This window comes from Erythrolamprus reginae, unplaced genomic scaffold (assembly GCF_031021105.1).
Source record: "Erythrolamprus reginae isolate rEryReg1 unplaced genomic scaffold, rEryReg1.hap1 H_67, whole genome shotgun sequence".
Classification (NCBI taxonomy): domain Eukaryota; kingdom Metazoa; phylum Chordata; class Lepidosauria; order Squamata; family Dipsadidae; genus Erythrolamprus; species Erythrolamprus reginae.
The window spans coordinates 107,031-123,444 of NW_027248525.1; the positions used below are offsets into that span (position 1 = coordinate 107,031).

Below are 16,414 nucleotides of genomic sequence, written 5' to 3' on the forward strand. Positions count from 1 at the left end.
AATCTCATTCGGACAAGTGCGTGCGCCCGCCGGACGTGCCCCCGCCAGTCACCCGAAGCTATGTGTACATCGACCAGTAGTGGCGGTAATTGGATTCTACCCTACATATTACATGCCTTAAAACCAATCTATGCCCTAAATCCTTTACACTTTTTTTGCCAAGAATCAGGAGAATGTCTTTGCAAACGGCCCCCTGCTCACAAATCTGCAGTGCCCCCAACCCATTTTATTTTCTATAGCGGGGGTCTGAGAAGTCTGAAAGCATCCTTAGAAATAGCTTGTGGGTGAGGTACGGCTGGCTTGGCCATTGCTCATCCAGTACATGGGGATTGCCATGTACACATTGAATTTTGGGGTACCTCCACATTCTTGATTCCGTCACCATCGGCATCATCGTCACACTGGTCACCAATGCCGTCATTATCTGCGTCTTCCTGCCCTGAGTTTGGGGTCAACCGGCAGTTGTCCTGAAAAAATAGAAACATAGAAGATTGACAGTAGAAAAAGACCTCCTGGTCCATCTCGTCTGCCCTGATACTATTTCCTGTATTTTATCTTAGGATGGATGGATGTTTATCCCAGGCATGTTTAAATTCAGTTCCTGTGGATTGACCAACCACGTCTGCTGGAAGTTTGTTCCAAGCATCTACGACTCTTCCAGTCAAATAATATTTCCTCACATTGCTTCTGACCTTTCCCCCAATTAACCTCAGATTGTGCCCCCTTGTTCTTGTGTTCATTCCTATTTTTAAAAAAAACTTCCCTCCTGAACCTTATGGAACCCTTTCACATATTTAAATGTTTCGATCAAATATTAACCAGTCTTTGAAGTATATTATTTGTAAAATAACAGAGTAAGAAATGCAGAGGTGTTGAAATCAATGAATTATAGAATTACAGCTCTTTGTATGTTTCACTCTCCCCTAATCCTCTTTTGTTGTTCTTTTCTGCAGTTTCCTGTGCACAATGTTTGTAGCTGTCATTGCTCAACACAAGAACATTTCCCCCCAAACGCCATCACTCTGCTAAACAAATAATCCCCTCAACACTGTCCAACTATTTACTAAGTCTGCACTACTATTACTGCTAGCTTTTTTTCTCATCGTTCCTATCACCCATCTCCTCCCACTTATGACTGTATGTTTTACCTGTGCACAGTGCTTGTGGTTGTCAATGCAGGGCAACGGCTCGTCTGGATAGCCGTCGATGTCTGTGTCCCGCCCGCACACATTTCCGTTGCCGGCCCAACCGACGTTGCACTAGACAGGCGGAGGAAAAAGAAAAGCCACAATTTGATTAAGGAGACCGATGGAAATCACACAATAATTCGATTAAGGAGGCCGATCGAGATCACAAAATGGTTTTTGTTGAGGATGGCGATTTAAAATCATGGAATGATTTTATTAAGTGTTCTGCCGGCTCTCTGCACGAACCTCTAATAAAATGCAAAGGTAGCCAAAACAGACACACACACGTGAAAAGTCAAGAATACTTTCTTTATCCACAAAAAAATAGAAGGATAACCCCCTTTTTGTTGTCAAAGGGCTCACCTTCAAAGCAAACAGACTTGAATGCAGTGGAATAACAAAACAAAACAAAAACTCAAAGCAATTAACAAATAGCTGTGAAATCGTCACAGCTACTCTCCTTCAGACGTTGTCCAACTCACACATTTAACTAGGATTTACGTTCAGAGTCCTGATATCAAAGCACAGAGTCCTTGGAGAATCCAGAGAGTCAAGCCACATCCACTATCACAAACAGATAATCTTACATACTGAGAGGCCGGCATGCTGCCCATTTAACAGCAGCCGTAATTAGTGGAACCACACCCAACCACAGGTGAACTCTCTTATCTCTTGCAATACCTACGTAGCTGCTCTCTCCTATTCATGGCCCTTCGCATGCGTGCGTCTATAACTGCTTCTTCATCAGAGTCCAGCGAAGATAAGGAGGATGATAAATTGCTTCCCTGAGGGTCCTATTTCACAGTCACTCCCTGCTTCCGACGAGTCGGCAGTAAAACAGGCCTTTGACACTGGGAGGATTCACCCACATCCACCCCCACCGTCCTTGGGGCAGGAGCTGGCCCAGAGCCAACCACAACAATTAAGGGTGCCGACTGAAATCAGAAAATAATTTTATTGATCGGAATAAAGAGATCGAATCAATCTTAAGAATCGGTTACCGAATTGCGTTGTTTCTAGTTGCGCTATAAAAAACGGCCAATTAAGGCTGTCAAAAACTTTGTGCATATTGACAAAAATTAGTGCGGATTGTTTGTCGATTTGTTTATTGTAATATTCAAGCGTGTCTTATATGATTCGTGTTTCTGTGCAGCAGGAAGCCATTCTGGTCTGAGTGTATTATTTGGTTTAGAATTTTTAAAAGTCTTTTTGACATAATTGAGGCTAATATTTTGTAATCGGTATTAAGGAAAGAGATCGGCCTATGGGCAAAATGGTTTTTATTAAAGATGATGATTTAAAATCATGGAATAATTTTACTAAGGGGGCCGCCTGAAATCGGAAAATAATTTTATTAAAGGTGTCAATTGCAATCACAAAATGGTTTTTTATTAAGGGTGGAGATTTGAAATCATGGAATGATTTTACTAAGGGGGCCGACTGAAATCAGGAAATAATTTTATTAAGGGTGTCAATTGAAATCACAAAATGGTTTTTTATTAAGGGTAGAGACTTAAAATCACGGAATGATTTTACTAAAGGGGCCGGCTGAAATCGGAAAATAATTTTATTAAGGGTGTCGATTGAAATCACAAGTTTTTTTTTTAAATTAAGGATGCGCAATGAAGTCACAAAATGGTTTTTATTAAGAATGCAGACTGAAATCACAACATGATTTTTTATTAAAGGCGCCACCTGAAATCAGAAAACAATTTTATTCAGGGTGTGCCAAATGAAATCACACAATTTCCCAGCGAAAGGCAACACAACCTGGAGAGAACACATCAGCTCCTCTCCTCTACCTTCCAGAAGGCTCGGAAACAGCTAAAATGGAGCCTCCATCGTTAAGAGTAGTCTACCTTCCCCTACCCTACTTGGCCTCCGGCCTTTCACCGGAACCTCAGGATTTCAATAGGAGAATTCTTACCGAACAGGAAACATCGCCGTTGCGTTCGAAGAGGCAGTACCCGTTGACGTCGCAAGGGTTGTGGCTCGGGCTTTCGCATGCCTTCTGCGGGGTACAACTGCCCGCCTCCTTCTCCACAAAACCGGATTTACACGGCCCACATTTGAAAGACCCCTAAGAGAGAGAGAGAGAAAGAAGGCGGGGTAAAGCGAAATGAAGAGGGACCGAACCTGGCCAGCTTTCACGGAACATTATCAGATGGGGGTCGGGTGGGAATTGTGTGAATTTCCTCCTTCCTGGACCCGCGCACGTTTTTTTTTGTAAAGTCCCTTCCTGCTTTTCCCAAGTGGAGCTACTACTCACCACCGTGTTGGTGCAAATTGCGTTAGGGTCACAACCTCCGTTGTTCCCGTTGTTGCATTCATCAACGTCCGTGCAAATCTGGGCCAAATAGAGATGAGTTAGCCAGGTAGCCTTGGGAGAGGGTAACGCAAGCAATTTAATTTATTAAATTTGTTTATTTATTTATTTTATTTTATTGGATTTATATGCCGCCCCTCTCCGAGGACTCGGGACGGCTCACGGCATGTACAGAAAAACAGGAAACAATAATAACAATCCAAGTATACCTTAAAAAACAATCTTAAAATTCTAATTTAAAACTATCAATATCATTCATTCAGCAGTCAAACTAAGTGTTCATTGGTCAGGGGGGGAAGGTCTAAAGAACCCCAGGCCCGGCGACATAGATGAGTTTTTAGGGTTTTTATTTAATTTATTTTATTACATATGCTTAATTTAATTTATTTAATTTATTACATTTGTTTCATTTATTGTATTTAATGTAATTTACTGCATTTATTTATTTAATTTATTTATTACATTTGCTTAATTTAATTTATTTATTTATTTAATTTATTTAATTTTTAATTTAATTTGTTAAATTTATTTGATTTAATTTATTACATTTGCTTAATTTAATTTATTTATTTATTTAATTTATTTAATTTATTTAATTTAATTTGTTAAATTTATTTGATTTTATTTATTTAATTTATTTAATTTAATTTGTTAAATTTATTTGATTTAATTTGTTAAATTTATTTGATTTAATTTATTACATTTGCTTAATTTAATTTATTTATTTATTTAATTTATTTAATTTAATTTGTTAAATTTATTTGATTTTATTTATTTAATTTATTTAATTTAATTTGTTAAATTTATTTGATTTAATTTATTACATTTGCTTAATTTAATTTATTTATTTATTTAATTTATTTAATTTAATGTGTTAAATTTATTTGATTTAATTTATTAAATTTATTTGATTTAATTTGTTAAATTTATTTGATTTAATTTGTTAAATTTATTTGATTTTATTTATTAAATTTATTTGATTTTATTTATTTAATTTAATTTATTAAAATTATAAGCCACCCAACTTCTTCCGGATTCCGGGCGGCATACAACCAATCCTCGTGTTACTATGGCATTGTGATGGCATTGCGTGCTGCAACAAAGAGTACAAAATAAACCAGACAGAAAACCAGAAAAATCTCAACCTTCTGTTATTCTATCGCACAAAAAAGGAAAGGTTCTGGAATCTCCCTGGCTCCTACCTCAAAGGGCCATGGTTTGAGTTGAAAGAGAGAGAAAAAAACTCCAAGCTTTCATAAACTACAGTTGGGATTTAAGTCACTCACCTGTTTGCTGGCTTTGGCGTAATCGGCCCCCACTCCAGTGACAAGATTCCCCTTGTAGCCCGGCGGACACGGCTCACAACGAAACCCAGGCGCAATGTTGAGGCACTTGGACCCAGCAAAACACGGGTTCGCAAACAAACACTGCAGTCACGCCAAAAACATAAAAAGGAATGAGGTGTAGTAGTAAGTAAAGGTTCCCTTCACACATACTTTCTACTCGTTCCTGACTCTAGGGGGTGGTGCTCATCTCCATTTCAAAGCCGGAGAGCCAGCGCTGACTGAAGACGTCTCTGTGGTAAAACACTGAAGGAGTTCCTTTCCCGCCAAAAGTGGTCCCTATTTTTCTACTTGCATTTTTTGCGCGCTAGGTTGGCAGAAGCTGGGACAAGTAACGGGAGCTTGCCCTGTTACGCGGCGCTAGGGATTCGAACAGCCGAACCGCCGACCTTTGTGATCGACAAGCTCAGTGTCTCAGCCACTAAACCACCGTGTCCCTAATCTAAACACCGATGAATCCCTAACCTAAACACCGCGTACCTATCTACACATACTTTAATATACGTAGTATTATATTGTTATTGGCAGAATTGTAGAATGGTACTTCGCAAAATCAACAGTGTTGATCAGAAACAAGGGATTATAGATGATCGGATTCTATATAACAACAGGATAGTTTTCCCCAGAGGGCGCGAAGGTTTTTTTTCCGTCTGAAATAAAAAAAGATGACGGGACAAGACCAAATCATAGGAGCCGAAAATTATTTCACCTCGTTGATGTCGGCGCAATGGGTGCCGTTGCCTTCAAAACCAGGAGGACAGGGCCCACAACGGTATCCCGGGTATTCGTAGATTTCCATACAGTCGACGCCGGCGAAACACGGGTTCGGGTTACAACGGGACCGGTGTTCGTGAAACCCTATCGGAAGAGAGGTTTCAATTGGTCACAGGTTGGAAATAATAACCTGAACGGTAGACCACGATGGGGCAAGGTTCTAGTTCTCAAGAAGCCACGGCTTCCCAAGCTTCCCCCCCACTTTACGGATAGTCCTCGGCTTACGACCACAATGGAGCTCAACGTTTCTCTCGCTAAAACGAGACAATTATTAACCGAGTTTTCCTCTAACAGGCAGTTGTAAGTTTTAAGAGAGATGGGAAAAACGAATTGTAAGGACATTTATTGCAGCAAAATCCACTTCTCCTCTGTGGTGGTGGTACTCCATATCTCCCTCTCGGTCCAACTCACCACATACTTGGCATTCCATGATGGTGTTCCGTATTAAAGACATTTCTTTGACCTGGAAAGGAAAAATTATAAATATATATATATTAAAAATAATAGAGATTCTCTCAAGTTGCTGGAGATGTTCAGAAGGGGAGAAAACACTTGACGGTTTGTGCTTAAATCCCCGTTTAAACAGAAATTACTAGTTTGTTACTTTGTGAATTAATACTGGTAGTATTATGTCGTGTCAGGGTTAATAATAATAATTAATAATAATAATAATAATTTATTAGATTTGTATGCCGCCCCTCTCCGAAGACCTGGGGCGGGTTCCAAGTAATATATCCACAGCAAACGGAATCCCTCAAAGAACGATTTATTTGGCTATGCCATGGCACAAGCTGGTGAAAAATGTTCCTGCAGTTTCACCTGCCGTACTTTTCGCAGCATACAACACACTTTTCCCCATCTTATAAGAGGGTGAAAATTCGGGTGAGTCTTATACACCAAATGTAGTAGCCAAAAACGCAAGGCTCCTTGCTGTCTCCTTCCTTGTTGCTCACACGACAAACACTGTTTCAGTTTCCAAACAGCCCTGAACAGGACGCTAACCAGATGTATATCGTGGTAGGCAAAGGCAGAATTTCTCTCCCCCTCCCCCTTTGTTTTCCTCCCCCGCCCCAAACTAAGGTGCATCTTATACTCCGAAAAATATAGTAATTAAATGTTTTCCACTTTTTCGCTAACAAATAGTCTGATAGTCCAACCGAGATGCAGTCTGGTCGATTTGTAACGTCGCTCCTTTTGTTGGAATGACCTTGGTTCTCAGGGGAAACTATTTTGTTTCGACCAGCTATCTCTATTCCTTCCTCCCTATCCCTCATCTCAATTGTAGCAATAATGAAGCCAGCTTCAGAGTTGACACCCTGACCGACAACAGTTTGTGTAGTGACCATTCTAAGTGACAACAGCTCACAACCACTGCAACATCTCCATGGTTACATGATCCGAGGGCGGGCAACTGGTTCATATTTATGACTGTCGCAATGTCCCTGAGAGATCACATAAAATCCCTTTTGGCGGCCTTCTCACGAGCCGAGTGAACAAAGGAATCCGGATCCCTAAATTAATGATGGCTTAACAACCGGATCCCTAAATTAATGATGGCTTAACAACCGGATCCCTAAATTAACAACGGCAGTGATTCATTTAACGCCCAGGGCAAGAAATGTCGTAAAAGGGCAAAACCGAATTCAGGAAGTGTCTTGCTTAAGAACAGATCTTTGGGGCTCATTTTGTGACCATAAATCGAGGACCTTAACCCTCCGATTGTACCTGATCTTTCACATCCTCTTGAAGTTCCATCAGAATTTGGTTGAAGAGGGTCAGTTGCCGTACCAGGGCTTTCGTTTGCTCACCTGTCACACAAGGTGTAATGAAAACGAAACATTTGTTTTTGTTTAATTCTACTTTTCGACCCCATTCTTACCTAGCTGAAGACCCCTTCTGTCTTACCACTTCCTCATAATTTGGGGGGGGGTCTCCCCGCACTAAACCCAGCACTCCAATGTGGTTTCCGTGGGGAGGGATTTGACAACAACAGGGCCCAATTCGAACTCACCAAAGAGAGAATTGATCACGTTGGATACTGAAAAAGAAAAGAGAGACAGAGAGAGAGAAATGAAGAAGAGTGGAAGACACACATGCGATCAAGTTTTCAAAGAATCAAAGAACGATAATGGATGGAAAGCTGACCACCTGGAAATAAGGAGAACACTTTCTGATGGTGGTTCCTTTCAGCTCTATTCTGATGGATTGATTGATTGATTGATTGATTGATTGATTGAAAACTACGGTAAGTGCCCTGCTGGTTTTCGGAAATCCTACCCAGGAATTGGCTACATGGGGGGGACACACACACGCAGTGGGAATAGTAAGTTTATGCACTATTTATTAAATACCTAATAGTTATTTTTATTGTTCTTCCTTTTTCTAGTACCTTAGTATGAGCCTCAATTACTTTTAAAATAAGAGATAATTGAATAGCATGTTTTTACCCATAAATGCTTTAATCATTTTAATCAGTATCTAGAACTGAACTTTTATAGCAATTCAAGAAAATCGAGCTACTTGCCTAACCTGTTATCATAACGAACCCTGTGGGTTCAGTACAAAACCTTGAAATGTTGCTGTGCTCCTCAACAAATAATGCTGCCTATCCTTCGTCCTTTTTGTGGCTCTTCAAATAATGTGACTTTAATCCACTGAGTCCAAACAGACTTATCTTGGTCAGTAAGCCACTCCCGCCCAGTCACATGACCTTTGAGCCAACTCCCCTGGTCACATCATTGTCAAGCCACACCCACACATATGAGCCACGCCCACAGCGTGGCAGTACAAAATTTTGGCAGCCCATCACTGCTCCTATCCCAAGGAAGGAGTTTTCTTTGGATTGGCCTTTACCTGTGTTTTGCATGGATTCGTCCTCTTGAAAGGGACATTCGCTCAAGGCTCCGACGCGGCTCAGGGATCCTCCGAGGACGAGTTTGAGTGACTCCAGAGATCCCTAAAAATATCAGGAGAGGAAGAACAGCCACTGGTGGAAAGACACATAACCTGGTTGTGTTTTTGGGGAGGAAGAAATTCCTGGTAAAATAGACGTTTCCTCTAAAATTGGGTTTTCTTTTATTATTATTATTATTATTATTATTATTATTATTATTATTATTAAAGAAAATATAATCTTTACTGAAGATAAATAGGGCAGGGGAAAAGCCTTCTCTGTGGCGGCCCCGGCCCTCTGGAACCAACTCCCCCCGAAGATTAGAATTGCCCCCACCCTCCTCGCCTTTCGTAAGCTCCTTAAAACCCACCTCTGCCGCCAGGCATGGGGGAACTGAGATACTCTTTCCCCCTAGGCCTTTACAATTTATGCACGGTATGTTTGTTTGTATGGATGTTTGGTTTTATAATAAGGGTTTTTTAGTTGTTTTAGTATTGGATTTAAATGCTGTTTTTATTACTGTTGTTAGCCGCCCTGAGTCTACAGAGGGGCGGCATACAAATCCAATAAATAAGTAAGTAAGTAAGTAAGTAAGTAAGTAAGTAAGTAAGTAAGTAAGTAAGTAAGGAAAGAAAGAAAGAAAGCAAGAAAGAAAGCTAAGAATTATGCGAATATTGGTACAAACGTATATGAATTTAGAGTATACAGTTATAAATCAAAATACACGCTTTGATATATTGAAGAAAATAAAGCTAAAGAGAGAGAGAAAGAAAAAGAGAGAAAAGGGGGAAGAAAAGAGAAGAGGAAAAATTAAAAATAAAAAAGGAAGAAGAAAGAAAGAGATAAATTCAGACCTATAAATTTATCAGACGTCGTAAATAGTGTCCATTTATCTGTTGACCCGATTACAGCTTTTAAGATCTTTACTATCAACGTAGATGAAAGTTTTAGGTTTCTAAACTTGAGTTAGAGTTTAAACTCTAATTAAAATTGGATTTTCTTTATTATTATTATTATTATTATTACTATTACTATTAAAGAAAATATAATCTCTATTGATGATAAATAGGGCAGGGGATACATAAAGCAAAAGGACTATGCGAATATTGGTACAAACGTATATGAATTTAGAGTATACAGTTATAAATCAAAATACACGCTTTGATATATTGAAGAAAATAAAGCTAAAGAGAGAGAGAAAGAAAAAGAGAGAAAAGGGGGAAGGAAAGAGAAGAGGAAAAATTAAAAATAAAAAAGGAAGAAGAAAGAAAGAGATAAATTCAGACCTATAAATTTATCAGACGTCGTAAATAGTGTCCATTTATCTGTTGACCCGATTACAGCTTTTAAGATCTTTACTATCAACGTAGATGAAAGTTTTAGGTTTCTAAACTTGAGTTAGAGTTTAAACTCTAACTAAAATTGGATTTTCGCCGCGGTGATGTTGAACTTATTCCTTTTTTTTTTGCTTTCTGTGTTTATATGCTCGCACGCACCCATTTTAAAATTTTATTTATTTTTGTCTGCAACGTCTTGTTTATTCCGCTTGTATTTGGTGTTCGAATTCTTTTAACAATGTGTAGGATGGAACATTTTTGGTTGAGATTTGGGGTTGCCAGTTGTTTGAGTGTGGGAAAGAGGGTGGGCTGCGTTCTCACCTGAATCCGGAGATACGTTTTCTGCCCGGTTCTCACTTCCACGGCTTCGGTTTTTTCCTGGTCAATCGAGGCCAATTCGGGCAGCCCCGTCTGGGAGTCCAGCAACTTGCAATCCACGTAGAGCTCCAAGGAGAGGCTGCTGGCCTTCAGGCCACTGACCCGCAGGAGAAGCGTGTGGCTACGTCCATCCGACAGGTTGGAGTTCTGGAGGTTGACCGAGTGGAGTTTCCCATCGGCACGTAAGTATCGGACGAGAACTGCGCAAGTGAAAAATCAAGGTTTTAGTAAAATCAATTGACTTCTTTTCTTTCCTTCCTTCCTTTCTTCCTTCTCTTTCTTCCTTCTTTCTTTCCCTTTCTTCCTTTCTTTATGTCTTTTTCCTTCATCCTCCCTTTCCTTTCTGTTCCTTCCTTTCCTTCTTCCCTCTTTCCTTTTCCTTCCTTCCTTCTTTATTTTTTCTTTCTTTCTGTGTTCCTTCCTTCCTTTCTCCTCCTCTTTTCCTTCCTTCCTTTCTTTGTTCCTTCCCCACTTACTCCTTCCTCTTTCTATCTTCCTTTTCCTTCCTTCCTTTTTTCTTTCTTTTCCTTTCTTTCCTTCTTTCCTTCCTTCCTTCTCTTTCTTCCTTCTTTCATTCCCTTTCTTTCTCTTCCTTCCTTTCTTTCTCCCTCCTTCCTTTCTCCTCCTTTTGTCCTTCCTCCCTCCCTCCTTTCTTTTCCTTCCTCCCTTCTTCTCTCTTTTTTATTTTCTTTCTTTCTGTCTTCCTTCCATGCTTTCTCCTGCCCTCCTTTCTCCTCCTTTTCTTCTTCCTTCGTTCCTCCCTCCCTCGCTCCTTCCCCTTTCTTTCTTTTCCTTCCTTCCTCCTTCCTCTTTCTTTCTTTCTTTCTTTCTTTCTTCCTTCCTTTCCTTCCTCCCTCCCTTTCTTTTTTTTTCTTTCTTTCTTTCTTTCTTTCTTCCATTTTCTTCTTTCTCACTCACCTTTATTCGTCTTGCCGACCACGGAGACTTCAAACCAGCGGCTGTTATCCTTCTTGTAGTAAAGGCCAAAGAGAACCCCACCTTGTTTGGGAGGCAGGTGAAACGTCGATAAAAGGTACATCTCATGGACAGATAAAACCTCCGTCCGGATTTTGTTCGCGACGTTAGTCATATGTCGAGGTTCGGTGATGGTCAGGAGGTCAACGACTAAGAAAGGGGGAGAAAAAACATGGGAGTCAGTCACAAAGAGTTTACATCCAGTGTTTTGGAGAAGAAGGGGAACCTAAGAGGTCATCTACACAACCCCCAGCCAGGAAATTGATTTATTTCTATTTTGTCAAGTACGTATAGGTGGTATACAAAGATATAACAATGTTTATATACAGGATACTAGTAAAAGAGAAACATTAGGGCAGGGGACAGAAGGCACGCTGGGGGTTAGGTGATGATACTACAGAGTCTGGTAGTGAGCTCCAGGCATCAACTACTCGGTTACTAAGTAAGGAAGGAGGGAAGGAAGAAAGAAAGGAAGGAAGGAAAGAAAGAAGAAAAGAAAAAGAAAGAAAGAAAGAAAGAAGGGAAAATAGTAGAAAGAGGTAATAAATAAATATGTAGGTAGGTAGGTGAGATATTTATTTATTTTATTTGTCTCAGAGTAAAGTTTTGGGGGTTAGGTGATGATACTACAGAGTTTGGTAGTGAGTTCCAGGCATCAACTACTTGGTTACTTAATAAGTAAGTAAGTAAGTAAGGAAGGAAGGAAGGAAGGAAGGAAGGAAGGAAAGAATAATAGAAAGAGGTAATAAATAAATATGTAGGTAGGTAGGGGAGATATTTATTTATTTTATTTTATTTTAATCTATTTATTTGTTTTGTCAATTATGTATTGGTGGCATACAAAGATATAATAATATTTATATACATGATACTAGTAAGAGAGAAACATAAGGACAGGGGACGGAAGGCAGGCTGGTGTACTTATACACGCCCCTGACTGACCTCTTAGGAATCAGGAGAGGTCAACAGTGGAGAGTCTCAGGGTAAAGTTTTGGGGGTTAGGTGATGATACTACAGAGTTACGGAGTGAGTTCCATGCATCAACTACTCGGTTACTAAAGTTGCATTTCCTGCAGTCAGGTTTGGAGCCGTTTACTTTGAAGTTTGTCTCTGTTGTGTGCTCGTGTGTTGTTGTGGTTGAAGCAGAAGTAGCTGTTGACAGGAAGGACGTTGTAGCAGATGATTGCATGGGCTATGCTTAGGTTGTGTTTAAGGTGACGTAGTTCTAAGCTTTCTAAACCTAGGATTGTAGGTATTCTGTTGCGAGTGGAGGAATGGAGGGCTCTTCGGAGAGGGGCGGCATACAAATCTAATAAATTATTATTATTATTATTATTATTATTATTATTATTATTATTATTATTATTATTCTCGTAAAGTATCTCTGGATGTTTTCTAATGTATTTATGTCCGAAATGCAGTGTGGGTTCCAGATAGATGAGCTATATTCAAGGATTGGTCTGGCGAAAGTTTTGCATGCTCTGGTTAGTAGCGTGAGATTACCGGAGCAGAAGCTACGTAGGATTAGTAAATTAACAACTCTTGAAGCCTTTTGGGCGATGTTGGTTGGCATATAAGTCATTTGATACGAGTACCCCAAGGTCTTTTTATGAAGCGAGGGTCATCTACAAATCTTCCCCTCGCAGTTCTTAAATCCTTAAATTTGACCTCTTCCAAGGTGGAGCCGGTCTTAAGGGAAATAGGATTAAATTTTGTGTCTTTCTTTTTTGGGGTGGCATTGAATCACCAGAAAAAGAAACGTTTTCTTAAACTATTTGAAGGAAGGACTATTTTTTTTTTTCCTGGAGAGAAAATTTATTTATTTATTTTTATTTATTTATTATTTAGATTTGTATGCCGCCCCTCTCCGCAGACTCGGGGCGGCTCACAGCACAACACAACAATTTATAAGAAATCCAAATATAATTTAAAAATGTTTAAAAGAACCCCATTTTACTAACAAACACACACCCAAACATACCATACATAAATTGTACATGCCCGGGAGAGGTGTTTCAGTTCCCCCATGCCTGACGACAAAGGTGGGTTTTAAGGAGTTTACGGAAGGCAGGGAGAGTAGGGGCAGTTCTAATCATAGAAACATAGAAACATAGAAGTCTGACGGCAGAAAAAGACCCCATGGTCCATCTAGTCTGCCCTTATACTATTTTCTGTATTTTATCTTAGGATGGATATATGTTTATCCCAGGCATGTTTAAATTCAGTTACTGTGGATTTATCTACCACGTCTGCTGGAAGTTTGTTCCAAGGATCTACTACTCTTTCAGTAAAATAATATTTTCTCATGTTGCTTTTGATCTTTCCCCCAACTAACCTCAGATTGTGTCCCCTTGTTCTTGTGTTCACTTTCCTATTAAAAACACTTCCCTCCTGGACCTTATTTAACCCTTTAATATATTTAAATGTTTCGATCATGTCCCCCCTTTTCCTTCTGTCCTCCAGACTATACAGATTGAGTTCATTAAGTCTTTCCTGATACGTTTTATACTTAAGACCTTCCACCATTCTTGTAGCCCGTCTTTGGACCCGTTCAATTTTGTCAATATCTTTTTGTAGGTGAGGTCTCCAGAACTGAACACAGTATTCCAAATGTGGTCTCACCAGCATTCTATATAGTGGGATCATAATCTCCCTCTTCCTGCTTGTTATACCTCTAGCTATGCAGCCAAGCATCCTACTTGCTTTCCCTACTGCCTGACTGCACTGTTCACCTATTTTGAGACTGTCAGAAATCACTACGCCTAAATCCTTTTCTTTTGAAGTATTTGCTAACACAGAACTGCCAATACAATAGTCAGATTGAGGATTCCTTTTCCCCAAGTGCATTATTTTACATTTGGAAACATTAAACTGCAGTTTCCAATCTCCGGGGGGAGTTGGTTCCAGAGGGTCGGGGCCGCCACAGAGAAGGCTCTTCCCCTGGGGCCCGCCAACCGACATTGTTTAGTTGACGGGACCCGGAGAAGGCCCACTCTGTGGGACCTAATCGGTCGCTGGGATTCGTGCGGCATAAGGCGGTCTCGGAGATTTCTATTTCAATCCCAGCCTTGAAAGAAAGGAAACACCCCAGCTGAGGTTGGGTTTTAAAAGCACGTTGTTGGAAGAAAAAATGGCAAAACTAGGCCGCTGTGGTTTTAAAATATCCGTTTTGAAGTGCTGGAAAATGCTGAAACCAGCTGGCTACGAACTGATGCTAGCCCTGCCTGTTTCTCCTGCCAGGAGTTAACACCAGATGCGGTTCCACCTTCCCCCACTAGGGGGAACCCTCGAAGGAGCATCCTTTTAATTGGACATGGAAATTCATTTTTATTTATTTTGGGGGGTTGGGCATGTTTTTGCTACTTCACCAGAAACTTTTATTTTCGGCTTCCTGGGAATATCATTCATTGCTACTGTATTAAAATGCCACAAAAGAGGATTCGAGTTATAAAAGGGGGAGGGGGGAGGAGAGGGAGAGTGGGAGAAGGGAAGGGAGGAAGAAGGGAAGGGAGGAAGAAGGGAAGAAAAAGAGAAATAAGGAGGGGAGAAAAAAGGAGGGAAGGGAAGGAGGGAGGAAGAAGGGAAGGAAGGAAGAAGGGAAGAAAAAGAAGGAAGGAGAAAGAGGAAGGGGAGAAAAAGGAGAGCGAGCGAGCAGGAAGGAAGGAATAGGGAAGGAAGAATGGATGGATGGAAGGAAGGAAGAGGGAGAGAGGGAAGGAAAGAAAGAAGGAAGGAAGGAATGAAAAGAGATGGAGGGTAGGAAGGAATAGGGAGGGAGAGAAGGAAGGGAAGAAAGAAAAGAGATGGAGAAAAGGAAGAAATAGGGAGGGAGAGAAAGAAGGAAGGAAATAAAAGATGGAAGAAGTGAAAGAAGGAAGGAATAGGGAGGGAGAGTGGGAAGGAAGGAAAAGAGATGGAGGGAAGGAAGAAATAGGGAGGAAGAGAAGGAAGGAAAGAAAGAAAAGAGATGGAGGGAGGGAGGGAAAGAAGGAAGGAATAGGGAGGGAGAGTGGAAAGGAAGGAAAAAGGGAAGGAGGGAGAAATAGAGATGGAGGGAAGGAAGGAAAAGAGATGGAGGGAGGGAGAGAAGGAAGGATTAGGAAGAGCGTGTGGAAAGGAAGGAAAGAAGGGAAGCCAAGAAAGGAGGGAGGAAGAAAAAAGACACGGAAGGGAGAGAGGAGAAAAGGAAGGAAGGAAAGGAGGGGGTGAATGGAAGGAAGGAAGGAAGGGAAGAGGGAGAAGAAAAGAGAGACGAAGAGAGAAGGAAGGAAAGAAGGAAACGAGAAAGCCGAACGGAGACGAAATGTCCAAACGCGCCGCGCTGCCTCGCTTCCCGGATTTATTCCAAACGCCCCCAACCCAATTTAACAAACACCCCCCCCCCCAAATTGTCTCTCTCGCCTTCCCCGCTTGCAAAGCCTCCCCTCGGCGGGCAGCAGCCTCAGTTTCCCCGCCGGCAGGACGGGGGCAAAGACCCCACCTGTTGGGTGGGTGGATGGGTGGGGGTCTCGACCCTCCAGCCTACCCTGGTTGAAGGGGGGGCTCTGCATCTGCGACCCCCCCCCCCACTCTTCCAATCCTTGCAAAGCCAACGGGAGGCTTTGCAACCTGGGCGACCCCTCCTCACTTTTTTTCTTACCTTGCAACTCGCGCCGGGCGGCCTGGCTGGTGGCGTCCCCCCAAAGGAGGAGGAGGAGGAGGAGGAAGGCGGGCAGGGGTCTCCTCCGGCCGAGGCGGCTGGCCCGGGGCTCCATCGCGGCGGGTGCCCCCGAGGAAAGGGGCCGGCGCGGGGCTGGGACCGGAGGGGAGGCGCCCCGCCGCCCTTGGAATGGCCAGCAACGCCCCCTTGGGCTGGGAGAGCTGGCTCAGGCAGGGGGGGCGGATTTGAGGGGGGGTCCCCTCCAGGCAGCCCCAGGGGAGGGGTCTCCCAACAGGCGGGAAGAATCGGCAGCAGCAGTCTATCTGAGAACGGGGGGGGGGGGCAGACCCACCTTTTTCCTTTTGCCACCCGAAGCCCCCCTACCCAATTGAGGTCCCTTGCGTTTCCTTCCTTCCTTCCCTCTCTCTCTACCTCCTTCTTTCATCATTTCCTTCCTTCTCTCTTTCCCTCCCTCCTTCTCTCCTTCCTTCCCTCCCTCCTTCCCTCCTTCTCTCCTTCCTTCCTTCCGTCCCTCTCTCTCTACCTCCTTCTTTCATCATTT

General features: G+C 41.8%; 1 protein-coding gene across 1 annotated transcript in view; it reads right to left on the reverse strand.

Annotated features, from left to right (window-relative positions):
• The window catches only part of LOC139155817 (thrombospondin-3-like), a 28,873-nt gene extending 12,887 nt beyond the window's left edge, over positions 1-15,986 (reverse strand). The window contains exons 1-13 of the mRNA XM_070731105.1: positions 15,853-15,986; positions 11,157-11,363; positions 10,182-10,438; positions 8,484-8,586; positions 7,642-7,668; positions 7,356-7,438; positions 6,042-6,093; positions 5,566-5,714; positions 4,800-4,940; positions 3,457-3,534; positions 3,115-3,267; positions 1,149-1,259; positions 360-467 (exon numbers count right to left, since the gene is read on the reverse strand). Of these exons, the coding sequence (XP_070587206.1) occupies positions 360-467; positions 1,149-1,259; positions 3,115-3,267; positions 3,457-3,534; positions 4,800-4,940; positions 5,566-5,714; positions 6,042-6,093; positions 7,356-7,438; positions 7,642-7,668; positions 8,484-8,586; positions 10,182-10,438; positions 11,157-11,363; positions 15,853-15,967 (1,584 nt within the window). The 5' untranslated portion in view covers positions 15,968-15,986. The remainder of the gene's footprint in view (positions 1-359; positions 468-1,148; positions 1,260-3,114; positions 3,268-3,456; positions 3,535-4,799; positions 4,941-5,565; positions 5,715-6,041; positions 6,094-7,355; positions 7,439-7,641; positions 7,669-8,483; positions 8,587-10,181; positions 10,439-11,156; positions 11,364-15,852) is intronic.
• Between the last annotated feature and the right edge of the window lie 428 nt (positions 15,987-16,414).